Raw genomic sequence first — 12,420 nt, 5'->3', positions numbered from 1 at the left:
ACTTCTTCCAGGGTTTTTGTTTTGATATAGATCTTAATGTAGACCAGGCCAGCCCCCAGGAATACAGCTAAAGATCTCCTTGAACTCCTGATCATTCTGCTTCCATTTCCCCAGTGTTGGGATTAGAGATGTGTACCCCCATGCCTGTTTTGTGTGGTGCTGAGGATGAAGGATTTGTGCTCCGCAGACATTGCTACTAGGCCTGGATCCCCACTCTGTTGGTTGAGACAGGGTCTCATAGCCTGGCTGAACTCAAACCTGATTCATCAGAAAGGATGTTTTTGAATTTCTCATTCTCCTTCCTCCCCTTCTCTGGTGCTGGGATTATGGGCAGGGACACCACACATAGATTTATTCAGAGCTGGGGTGGATCTGGGGCTTCAAGGACATCAGCTTTCTGGATCTGAGCCCCAGTCCACAGAGAACCCTTCCCTGTTCACGCACAGTTGTGGCTCAGCTCCAAAGCCGAGACCAGAAGACAACTTTGTGGAGTCCGCTCTCTCCTTCCACCTTTACGTGGGTTTGGGGTGAACTCACACCACTGCACTTACACAGCTCACGCCTTTACCCGCTGAGCCATCTCAACAACCCACTTAACCACTTCTTGACTTTGTGGGGATAACCCAAGTTCTCGTAATGAAGTTATCAGGTTGCTTTAACGCCAGGTGAGTGGGCTTGTGATAGAACCCCAGCATTCAGGAGGCAGAGATGGGAGGATCGTGAATACAAGACCATCCTTCATTACATAGCTAGTCTGAGGCCAGGCTGGGCTACCTGAGACAATATAACAGACCCAAGCTGTTCTATTTTCTCTTCATAGTTAATTTTTTACTCCCTGTGGTCCTGGAGATCAAATCCAGGGTCCCCCATGTTAGGCAAGAGCTCTACTCTTGAGCAGCCCCAATCTCCTCTTTGTTAAACATCGAAAAACTTGTTGGCTGAGAGGCAGGAAGACCTCTGTGAGTTCCAGGCCAGCCTGGTCTACTTAGTAAGTTCCAGGTCTGCCAGGGCTACATAGTTCAACCCTCTTTAAAACCAAGAAAACCAACGAAACAAAACAAACAACACTCATTGTCCTTTGCCAAGGTGCAGGGATGTACCTTCCTGGGTGGAGGGCTAGCCTAGCATACCAGGGGTCTTGAGTTCAAGTCCCAGCACTGCCTAAAATTAAGCAACACAGACACACAGGCCAGTAAGTAGTCCTAGATGCTCCGGAGGAATCTGCTGAAGGATCAGAGCTTGAGGCTCCTGCTAGGCCTTAGCCAGTTAGAGGCCCACCAGGCCTCCCTCAGACCCTGAATCAGAGTAACAAAAAAGATGAGTCAGAATAACAAAAGAGACATTACTTCATTTCCCTTTCTTGGGTCTGTAAGATGGCTCAGCCTTAACATTGATTGCTGCCAAGTCTGATGACCTTAATTGCATTCCAGGACTCAAATGGTTCTGCAAGTTGTCCTCTGACCTCTGTAAGCAGGTATTCCAGGGCACATAAGCACATGCACTCGTGCACGCGCGCACACACACACACACACACAACACAACACACACATACACACACACATACACACATCGTAAAGACATATAAGCCAGGTCTGGTGAAGGATGCCTTTAGTCAGGTCCCTGTGAGTTTGAGGCCACCCTGGTCTACAAAAAGCGTCTAGGACAGCCAGGGCTGGCTACCCTGAAAAACCCTGGGGGTGGGAGAGAAATATATAAATCTAAAAAAAGATGAAGAAAATTAAACTTTTTTCTATGGTTAATCTATTTTTATCCCCTGTGCTAGGAATGGAATCCAGGGCTTCTAGGCAGGGCTTCTTTCTGTACTACTGCTAAAACATACCTTTAGCCCCTCACTGAGGGTTTTTGAAATAGAGTGTGGACAAATGGTTCAAGCTAGCCTGGATTTCACGCTGTAGCCCAGGCAGGCCTTGGATTTCCCATCTTCCTGCCTCAGCTTCTCAGGAGGCTGGGGTGCTAGGTTTGTTTAATCAGGCCAACCTAAGGCATAGTTCTTTGTTGTGGGCAGGTCTAAGCTACCTATCTCTTTGCCCCAGCTTCCCAGGTGACTCAGAAAAGCCCAACCTGCTGCTGTGCCCTGTTATCTTAACAACAGATAACATCACTGCGGGGAGGGAGACGGGACTGGATGGGACCAGATGTTGGACTGGTTGACAGTTGTTTACTTTGCTTCCTCCTAGGTGGGTTTGGATAGAGCCTTGCCTAGTTCATACTGGTTGAAGCCAGGTTCTTTGCTTGAGGCTTCACAAGTGTCCAGGAAAAGTTGTTTTGACATCATGGGGCTTGAGGCTAAGATCTCAGATCAGGCTAAACCACAGTTTTCTGAATATGCTTCTCTGGTCACCTTCTCCCAGAAGTCAGATCACCCTATTTCTTTGTCGTTAGAATTTATTTATTTTTATATCTATTTTATTTTCTAGTGTTGCTATGTTTGCGCATGTGTTTTGTAGAGATCTGAGTACAACAAGCTGGAGCTGGTTCTTTCTGTCGTGTGAGCCCTGGAGATTGAACTCAAGTCGCCCTCCCAGCCATCGCGCCAGCCTGTTTATCTGTCTCCTACTTTGAAATTCCCTTTATGGAGGCACATTAGAGTCAGTCTCCCTCTGCTACTCTGTGTGTGTGTGTGTGTGTGTCTGTGGTATGTGTGGTGTGTATAATGTATGGGTGTGGGTGTGGTATGTGTGGTGTGTATAGTGTGTGTGTGTGTGTGTGTGGTATGTGTGGTGGTGTATGTGTATGTGTTTGTATGTGTGTGTGTGGTATGTGGTGTATGTGTGTGTTTGTGTGTGTGTGTGTGTGTGTGTGTGTGTGTGTATGCACATGTTAACATATCAGGTATTCTCAGCCACTGTCTCCTGGTTTTTGAGACACCCAGAGCTCACAGATTTGGCTAGCCTGGCTGGCCAGTGAGCTTCAGGCCTTCTCCTATCTCTGCAGCTCCAGCACTAGCATTACAAATGTGTGCCACCCTGAAAAAAAACCTTAAAAACCAAGTGCCAGGGACCCACACTTGCATAGCAAGTACTTTACAGGCTCTGTCATCTTCCCAGCCTGGTTTTTAAATTTACTTTTCAAATTATTTATTTTTTTGTTCTGTAGTCCAGGCTGGTCTGGAACTCAGAGAGCCTCCTGCTTCTGCCTCCCCAGTGCTGGGATTAAGCATGTGTACCACTAATGCCTGGCAGGTATGTTTATTATTTTTTAATTATGTGTGTGTATGTGTCGTATATGGATGTGAATGCAGGTGCCTGCCAAGAGCCAGAGGGGTCAGATCCCCTGGGGCTGGAGTTACAGGCAGTTGCGAGCCACCCATGTGGGTGCTGGATCTCTGGTTCCTCTGAGAGATCAAAAAACACTCTTAAAGAGCCGTTTCGCTGGGCGATGGCATATGCCTTTAATCCCAGCACTTGGGAGGCAGAGGCAGGCAGATTTCTGAGTTCGAGGCCAGCCTGGTCTACAGAGTGAGTTCCAGGACAGCTAGGGCTACTCAGAGAAACCCTGTCTCGAAAAACAAAACAAAACAAAACAAAAAAGATCCGTTTCTTCAGCCGTTGAAATTATTATCATAATTATTGTGTGTGTGTGTTTGTGTGTATGTATGTATGTATGTATGTATGTGTACATATGTATTCGGGTGCCAGCGCCACAGCATGTGTGTGGAGGTCACAGGACAACATTGTAGGATCAGAACCATTCTCTCTTTCCAGCTTTCTGTGGGTCCTGGGTATTGATGGATGTTGGCTGCAGGTGCTGCAGTAGACAGAGAAGCTCACTAAGATGCTCAATCTTCATTTTCCGAAGGAGCAGAGGGGTTCAGCCTTCTTAGAAAAAAAGACTTCACCAACCCCAAATAGCTCACTTCAGTTACTTTTATTCAATCATTTTACAAAATTAATTTGGGTTGGGAAAGACTCCAACCACGGAAGTTACCTTGCCCCCACTGCCCGTGACAGTAGACAGCCACACAAACCTCAGTCCCTTTGACCATGGCAGCCATAAGCAAAAGTAAGAACTCCAGCTTTGCCAGCAGCATCTCAGGATCTTGGTGCAGCTGCGTGCGAGCGCTCACGTAGCACCAAGTGTGGACGCACCTGAGAGACAACATCTCTGCAAGGTTCCAACGGTCTCAGAACAATTTCCCAACTCCTGTTGATCTGCTTTACTGAACCGCCAAACAAAAGGGCTTTAGCATACATATCATTCCACCTGGCCAGCAGACTGCATCGCACAGGGCAAGGGGCTTTCCCTACAGACTCATCTCACAAGTCCCTCACAACTTGTTTTAAAAAACATTAAGGACTTTTATTTACTTGTTTATAATGTGTGTATGCACAGGCAAGTGTATGTGCTCTATAACATTTGCGTGGAGGTCAGAGGTCAAATTTGTGGCGTTGGTTTTCTCTCTCCCTTCACAGTGTGGGTTCTGAGGATTGAACTCAGGTCTCCAGGCTTCAAAGTAAGTGCCCGAACCTGCTGCGCCATCTTTGTTAGCCATGTGTGGTTTGCTTCTTTGAGACAGGATCTCATGTAGCCTGGGCTGGTTTTGAACTCCCTATGTAGTGGAGACTGGTCTTGAACTCCCAATCCTCTTGTCTCTACTTCCCGAGTGCCAGGTATGCACTACCATACCAGAGGTGGCACACACCTTTAATCCCAGCACTTGGGAGGTAGAGGCAGGCAGATTTATGAGTTCGAGGCCAGCCTGGACTACAAAGTGAGTTCCAGGACAGCCAGGGCTACACAGAGAAACCCTGTCTTGAAAAACAACAACAACAACAACAACAAATCTCTTAAAATTCATTTTATCTGCTGGGCAGTAGTGGTGCATGCCTTTAATCCCAGCACTTTTGGGGCAGAGGCAGGAGGATTTCTGAGTACAAGGCCAGCCTGGTCTACAAGAGTGAGTTCCAGGACAGCTAGGGCTATACAGAGAAACCCTGTCTTGAAAAGCCAAAACCAAACCAAAACAAAAAAATCATTTTATCTACTCATTTAAAGCTTTCTTGTTTTGTTTTCATTTTAAGAAGTACTTTATTGTTTTACGTGTTTGAGTGTCTGGCCTGCACATATGCATGAGTACCATGCACATGTCTGGTACTTGCCACGCTCAGGAACCTTCTCAGACTGGAGTTCCAGACAGTTCTGTGCTGCAGTGTGGGTGCTGGGAATTGAACCCAGGTCCTCTGCGAGAGCAACAGATGCCCTTTGTTGTTTTTTGAGATAAGGTTTCTTTCTCTGTGTAGCCCTGGCTGTTCTGGAACCTGTTCTGTAGACCAGGCTGGTCTTGAATTCAGAGATCTGCTTACCTCTGCCCTGAGCACTGGGATTAATGTTGTGGGCCACCATGTCTGGTACAATGAGAAAACTCTCCAGCCTCCTTATTTTATTTTACTTTTTTGAGACAAGGTAGCCCAGGTTGGCCTGCCTTGAACTCATGATCCTTATACCTGCCACCCAAAGGCTGCAAAAAACATGTGATGGATGGTTAAACTAATAACTTAACATTTTTCTTTTTATCTTTTCTTTTCTTTTTTTTTTTTTTTGTTTTTTTTGTTTTTTGAGACAGGGTTTCTCTGTGTAGCCCTGGCTGTCCTGGAACTCACTCTGTAGACCAGGTTGGCCTCGAACTCAGAAATCCACCTGCCTCTAACTCTTGAGAGCTGGGAGGAGTAAAAGCATGCATCAACATTGCTCTTATTTAGTGTGTGTGTTTGAGTGACACCCTTATTTAGTTCATTTACTTATCTCGTGTATGTGTGTGTGTATGTGTGTGTGTTTGTGTATGTGTGTGCTTTATGCTGTGTAGATGGCAAAGGACAACTTGTAGGGGTCATTTCTCTCCATTCACCACATGGCTCCTGAGGATCCAATTCAGGTCACCAGGCTTGGTAGTTAAGTGTGGCTTTATCTACTGAGCAATCTTGCTGGTCCTAATTCAACATCTTTTGCAAAATGGGGATGGGATGGCGCTTGGTTGTGTTACAAATAAATCACTCTGTTGTTTTATTTTTATTTTTTCTGTATCTGGCACATGTGCAGGCAAGATGCTGGGGGTCACCCTCTTTGTCACTCTCTGTCACTCTTAGCTGTCTGCCTTATTACTTTAAGACAGGATGCCTCACTGAGTGGAAAACTGACTGGTTTGGTGTAGTTACCTGCTGAGGGATCCACCCATCTCCCAGTGGTGGTTTAACACACAGGCATGCTTGTAACACGTGATTTTTATGTGGATGCTGAGGACGGCAGCTCAGTTTTTCACACTTTACGGAGCAAGCGCTCTTAATGATCGCTCCAGCCCTGTGGCCTTGAATTCTGGGTTCAAAGAAACTAGAGGAGTGTTTTCAGTCTCTTTGGAGTACTCCTAATGGGTGTGGTTGGGAAGATGGACCCATTTTACAGACAGAGCAGGAAAGGCCAAGAAAACACACTTGGCTAAGACCATACATAGAGGATCAGTGGTCAACTAGGGGCTGGATACTGAGCCTCCCCCTCTCATCTTGTCCCCTGCTTTCGGTAAAGGTAGATGATGCCAGAGATGAAGCCATCGTTGGCACAGGCTCCCAGCCCTGTCTCTTGTTCTGAAGTTGCTAGCTCCCAGTGGTCCACAGGCTGGGTCACCAGGCGTTCCCACGCTCCAGCCTGCTCCAGGGAGTCTAAGGTTGCTTCCAGCGCCTCCTTGTATGGAAGGTTGGATGTGTTGGTCCTGGTAGTCAGACAAACGAGTCCACCTGGGGAGTGCAGGGAGAGGAGCAGGTGAGCTGGATGAATGCACTGAAATTCCTGCTCAAGACTTCAGTTCCTGGCCAGCTTTCCACTTCCAGGGTTTGGTGCCTAAAATTGCCTCTCCCAGGAATCCCCTTCAGTTTCCTTAACCTGATGGTTTCCCATGGTCTCCATTTAAAAACAAAACATTTTTTTTTTCCTACAGCTCTGCAGATGAAAACATGGGCCTCAAACATGCTAAAAAAGACACTACAGCTGGGCAGTGGTGGCACACGCCTTTAATCCCAGCACTCGGGAGGCAGAGGCAGGCAGATTTCTGAGTTGGAGGCCAGCCTGGTCTACAGAATGAGTACCAGGACAGCCAGGGCTACACAGAAGAACTCTGTCTCGAAAAAACAAAAAACAAACAAACAAACAAAAAAAGGCACTACAATTAAACCGTATTCCCAGGTGCTCCCTGGGGGATTCTAGGCAGGGGCTCCACCATTGAGCCACGCCCCCAGTCCCTCCCTGGGGGATTCTAGGCAGGCAGGTGTTCTTCTATGGAGCCACGCCCCCTAGCCATCATGGAGGTTCCTAGGTGAGCACTCTACCCCTGAGCTATATGCCCCCCCCTTTTTTTTAAACTTTTGCTTTTGAGACAGATCACTTAATTGCCCAGGCTGTCTTTGAAACCATCGTGTAGCACAGGGCAGGCCTTGGTTTTGAGATTCTGCTGCTTCAGTTTCTTAGTAGTGGAGACTACTAGGTCAGGTTCCTAAGCCATCCCTTAACAGCCAAGTGTCCTTCACTCGGGGAATTCTTCACCCTGATGTGGGCCGGGAGCTCCATGTAGTTTGTAACTCAGTTCCATTAAAAGACAAATCCGGGTCTCAGGGAACAGCAGGAAAGCAGTGAGCGTTGGGCCTTGTAAGACCCTCCATTTCTTTTTGGTAAGTTTCTTGCAGGCACGATAATTCTGCTTCACGGGAAGGACATGTGTGTGCACTGTGCACACATGGGTGCAAAGTCCCTGGCAGAACCAAGCATGGTGGTTCAAGCCTAACATCTCAGCATTTAGCACAAGTAGGCAAGAAGAGTAAAATAAAATTAAAAAAAAATGTGGAGAGGTTATGTAAAACTCTTGTGTTTAGTTTTGCCTGCCTGTATGTCTGAGCACCATGCATGTGCCGTGAACACAGAGGCCAGGTAAAGGTGTTGAGACTCCTGGAACTAGGGTTACACAAGGTTTGTGAGCCACTCTGTGGGTGCTGGGAATCGAACCCAGGTCCTCTTAGCCAGCAACTCATCTCTGTGCTCCTAGGGAAGCTCAGCCTTGGAATCTGGGCTACACGGGTTTTCAGACTACCATGGGCTATGCAGCTATAAAGAGATGCTAAAGAGACACTTGTTTGAAACAATGGTTTCCCCCAAATCAGAACTTCCCCAGGAGTCTCATGGTGGAAGAAGGGAAAGACAGGAGCCTGGAGCCAACTGGAGCATGACCTTGTTTCTCTGAAAGGTCTTCACACAGTTCTGACGTTTACCAGTCCACCTTGCTCTCAGACAGGGTTTCTCTATGTAGCCTTGGCTGTCCTGAACTCTCTCTGTGCAGGTTGGCCTCAAACTCAAGAGATCTGACTGTCTCTGCCTCCCAGCACAAGACTAAAGGAGAGCGCCACCACCACACCTGGCAATTTGATTTTTTTTTATTTTAATTTTATTTTATTATTTGTTTATTTATTTTTTGGTTTTTTTGAGACAGGGTTTCTCTGTGTAGCCCTGGCTGTCCTGGAACTCACTCTGTAGACCAGGCTGGCCCCGAACTCAGAAATCCACCTGCCTCTACCTCCCAAGTGCTGGGATTAAAGGCGTGCGCCAACACCGCCCGGCTTGGCAATTTGATTTTAATTGATCAATTGGAGATGGGTGGCGGGGCCTAATTTGTTAGGGCTGTCAGGACCAAGCTTCGGCCCTTACTTTCTTTGTGGGGAAAAAAAGCTGGATGTGATGATACAAAACATCTTTATTTCATGTGCGATGCATGAGTGTTTGCCTGTCGGTATGTATGCGTACCTTGTGCATGCCTGGTGCAGGTGGGCACTCAAAAAGGGTATTGGATCCCCTGGAATTCGGGTTACACATAGTTGTAAGCTGCCATGTGGGTGCTGGAAATCGAACTTGGGTCCTCCACAAGAGCAGCAAGTGATCTTAACCCTTGTTTGGGTTCAGACCCCAAAGGGCTAAGGTGCATATTTTACATACCAAAGCAGACCTGGCCTCTGGGTTTTCCCAGCATCCCTTAGTCCCTACCTGGCATACCCTGACCCCAACCATATTCTGCCCTGGAGTCTGGGTTACCTTCCCCCAGAGGTTCTTCCCTATATTATCTAGACATTTGGGTCTTCCCTCTTTCTCTGTCTCTTTCTCTGCATGCACATCCTTCCTCTCTCTTCCTTCCCATGATGAGTTCCCTGGCCTCCTTCCCCAGGGCCAGTGAACTTGCATGAGAGCAGCTTCCCAATAAACCTGCATTTAATATAATTTAATCTGGCTTGAATTGTCTCATTTCACCAGCAGAGAAATAGTATCAAGTCTGAGCCATCTCTCCAAAGCAAAATTTTAATTCTAGCACTCGAGGCAGAGGCAGGGGCAGGGGCAAGAGGTCAGAGGTCAGACGCCAGAGGCCAGAGGGTAGAGGCAGAGGCGGAGGCCAGAGGCCAGAGGGCAGAGGTCAGAGGGCAGAGGCAGAGGCCGGTAGATCTCTGAGTTTAAGGCCAACAAGGGCTCCACAGTCTTTGCCTATAATATAAAATAAAGCCTGGCCAAGTCAAGAAGCCCTGGCTGCGGGCAGATGACAGACAGTTTTTGTCCAAGTAGCTGCAGTGTGTCCAGTATGGCTGGTTTCTGGCAGATGGGCTGAGGAAGGTAGGGGGTTCAGGCTGGAACAGGAGAGTCTGTTTTGTTTAGGTTCATGCAATGGGCATTTCCGGTGGTTCTGGGCCCAACCCGCGCCACTGCTGATGACCCTATCGATGCCCTAGCTTCTGTGGGCGTCTCTGAAACAAAATCCTGCCCAGACATGCCAAAGCGTAGCTCCAGGAGTAGGGCTTGGGGGAGGAAGTATTTTTATCTCCCAACTTCCTCATTCAGTCCTTAGACCTAGTAGACCCTCTTCTGGATCTTTCTGTTCTCCTGAGTTTCTGACTTCTCTCAGGCAACTCCCTACCCCATCTTCTGTGATTGCCCTGCCCCCAACCCTTGAAAATGCAACTTCATTCTGAGAGTATTGAAATCCTCCACGCTGGGGGCGTGGCTCAGTGGTAGAGCCCCTGCCTACAATCCCCCAGTGAGGGGCTGGGGGCGTAGCTCAGTGGTAGAGCCCCTGATTACAATCCCCAGTGAGGGGCTGGGGGCGTGGCTCAGTGGTTGGTGCTCCTGCCTACAATCCCCCAGTGAGGGGCTGGGGGCGTAGCTCAGTGGTAGAGCCCCTGCCTATAATCCCCAATGAGGGGCTGGGGGCGTGGCTCAGTGGTAGAGCGCCTGCCTAGAATCCCCCAGTGAGGGGTGGGGGTGTGGCTCAGAGGTAGAGGGCCTGTGTAGAATCTCAGTCGGGGGCGGGAGCATGGTTCTGTAGTAGAGCTTTTTTCTAGAATTGCCCAGTGAGTGGTCTGAGGGTACAGAACCTGCCTGAGGTGCTGAGTTCCATATTCAGCACCACAGGAAAAAGAGAGCCCTAGCCTGCTCCGCCCCTCAGTGTGTGGAGTCGATCCAAGCTGATCCCATTGTCATCTTGAATGAACAGACCTGGACCTATGCCAGGAAAAGAGAACTATCAAAAATATTCAAGGTAGGGCAGTCCTCAAATCAGTAAGGAGACTGGAAGATGGAGCTCAGCTGACCCCTATCGGGTACCAGGGCTGAAAAAGGCCTTCGGACATGACTGTACCCAACAGTCATTGTACTCTGATGGGAAAGGATCATAGAGACAAAGCCACTTGGTTATAAGAGAGGTGACAAAGGGCAGAAGGGTGGAGATGCTCATGGTCGCCCAGCAGGTGAGCTGGCCAGCCAGGGCGGAGCAGTGAAGTGGCAGATGGAGAACTGGGGCACTGGTCTGGGGTGGGTACCCCTACGCAACACCCCACCCTTCTTCAGCCTGGATGATGTGGAGAGGGGAAAGGGTGCCTGAGGGGCGGTGTTGGCTGCCTTGTGACTCACCTGGCTTCGTGACTCTTAAGAGCTCAGGTATGGCACTGCAGGGCACCTGTCCCTCACTGAGGGCTCCCACAATGATCACCGCGTCAAAGGTCCCTGCATGTGGGGCGGGGTGGAGATGTGTAATGGTTACTATTTGTTAATTTGACAGGATCTGGGAGACAATCTCTGGCTTGTCTGTAAGGGATTTTCTAGGCTGAGATCATTTAGGAGGGAAGACCTGCCCTAATGGTGGATGGCGCCACCCTGTGGCTAGGATCCTAGACTAAAGAAAGGAGGAAGCAAGTTGAATACTAACTAGCCTTTATCTCTCTGCTACATCTGCTACTTTATGCTCCAGCTGCCATGACGACCTTCACCAGGATGGATTGTACCTTCAAATTGTGAACCAAAATAAACCCTTTGTCCCGTAAGTCACTTTTTGTTTTTGTTTTGTTTTTTCGAGACAGGGTTTCTCTGTGTAGCCCTGGCTGTCCTGGGACCCTGTAAGACCAGGCTGGGCTCGAACTCAGAAATCTGCCTGCCTCTGCCTCCTAAGTGCTGGGATTAAAGGCATGCGCCACCACTGTACAGCTCGTAAGTCACTTTTAAATGATTTTATTTTTAGTTAATTAATTTTAACTTATTTTTATTTTATGTGTATGGGTGCTTTATCTGCATATGTGTTTGTGCATCACCTGCACGCAGTACCCAAGGAAGCCAGAGGAGGGCACCAGACAGATCCTCTAGAACTGGAGTTACAGATTGTGAGCTGCTATGTGGGTGCTGGGAAGCGAACCCAGACCCTCTGCAAAATCACCAAGTGTTCTTAACTGTTGAGCTATCTCCAGCTCACTTTATTTTTAATTATGTGTGTACATTTATATATATATATAGATATATGTGCATGCCTGTAATGCCCTTGGAATTCAGAAGAGGGCACTGGATCTCTGATATGGGTGCTGGTATCAGAGCTTGAGTTCTCTGTAAGAGCGGTAGGACATTTTAACTCCTGGGCCACCTCCCCCGTCCAGTGTATGTACGTCTGTCTCTCTGTGGGTGTAGGTGCTCACAGAGGCCAGAGGTTTCCTATCCTGGGATTGGAATTACAGGGAGTTGTGAATCACCTGATTTGGGTACTGGATCCAAACTCAGATCCTCTGTAAGAGTAGCATGTGCTGGGCTGGTGAGATGGCTCAGCGGGTAAGCGCCCTGACTGCTTTTCCGAAGGTTGTGAGTTCAAATCCCAGCAACCACATGGTGGCTCACAACCACCCGTAATGAGATCTAATGCTGTCCTCTGGTGCATCTGAAGTCAGCTACAGTGTACTTATGTATAATAATAAATAAATCTTTGGGCTGGAGTGGGGTTGACTGGACTGAGCAGAGGTCCTAAAAATTCAATTCCCAACAACCACATGAAGGCTCACAACCAGCTGTATAGCTACAGTGTGTGTGTATGTATATATATATATATATATATATATATATATATATATATAT

At 48.0% G+C, this 12,420-nt stretch overlaps 1 protein-coding gene across 4 annotated transcripts in view; it reads right to left on the bottom strand.

The window, feature by feature from the left end:
* Positions 1–6,011: 6,011 nt before the first annotated feature.
* Positions 6,012–12,420, bottom strand: part of Mettl27 (methyltransferase like 27) — an 8,924-nt gene continuing 2,515 nt past the window's right edge. For 3 of the 4 annotated variants that reach the window (XM_031338166.1, XM_031338167.1, XM_031338168.1), the window contains 2 exons: positions 10,942–11,034; positions 6,012–6,746 (listed from right to left, as the gene is read on the bottom strand). In XM_031338166.1, coding sequence (XP_031194026.1) covers positions 6,511–6,746; positions 10,942–11,034 — 329 coding nt within the window. In that variant the 3' untranslated portion in view covers positions 6,012–6,510. The remainder of the gene's footprint in view (positions 6,747–10,941; positions 11,035–12,420) is intronic. The other variant, XR_004109607.1, reaches the window with a different exon arrangement.

This window comes from Mastomys coucha, unplaced genomic scaffold, assembly GCF_008632895.1.
Source record: "Mastomys coucha isolate ucsf_1 unplaced genomic scaffold, UCSF_Mcou_1 pScaffold22, whole genome shotgun sequence".
In the NCBI taxonomy this organism is placed as follows: Eukaryota; Metazoa; Chordata; class Mammalia; order Rodentia; family Muridae; genus Mastomys; species Mastomys coucha.
Note: the sequence above shows the minus strand (reverse complement) of the source record. Positions and strands in the feature narration are given on the sequence as shown.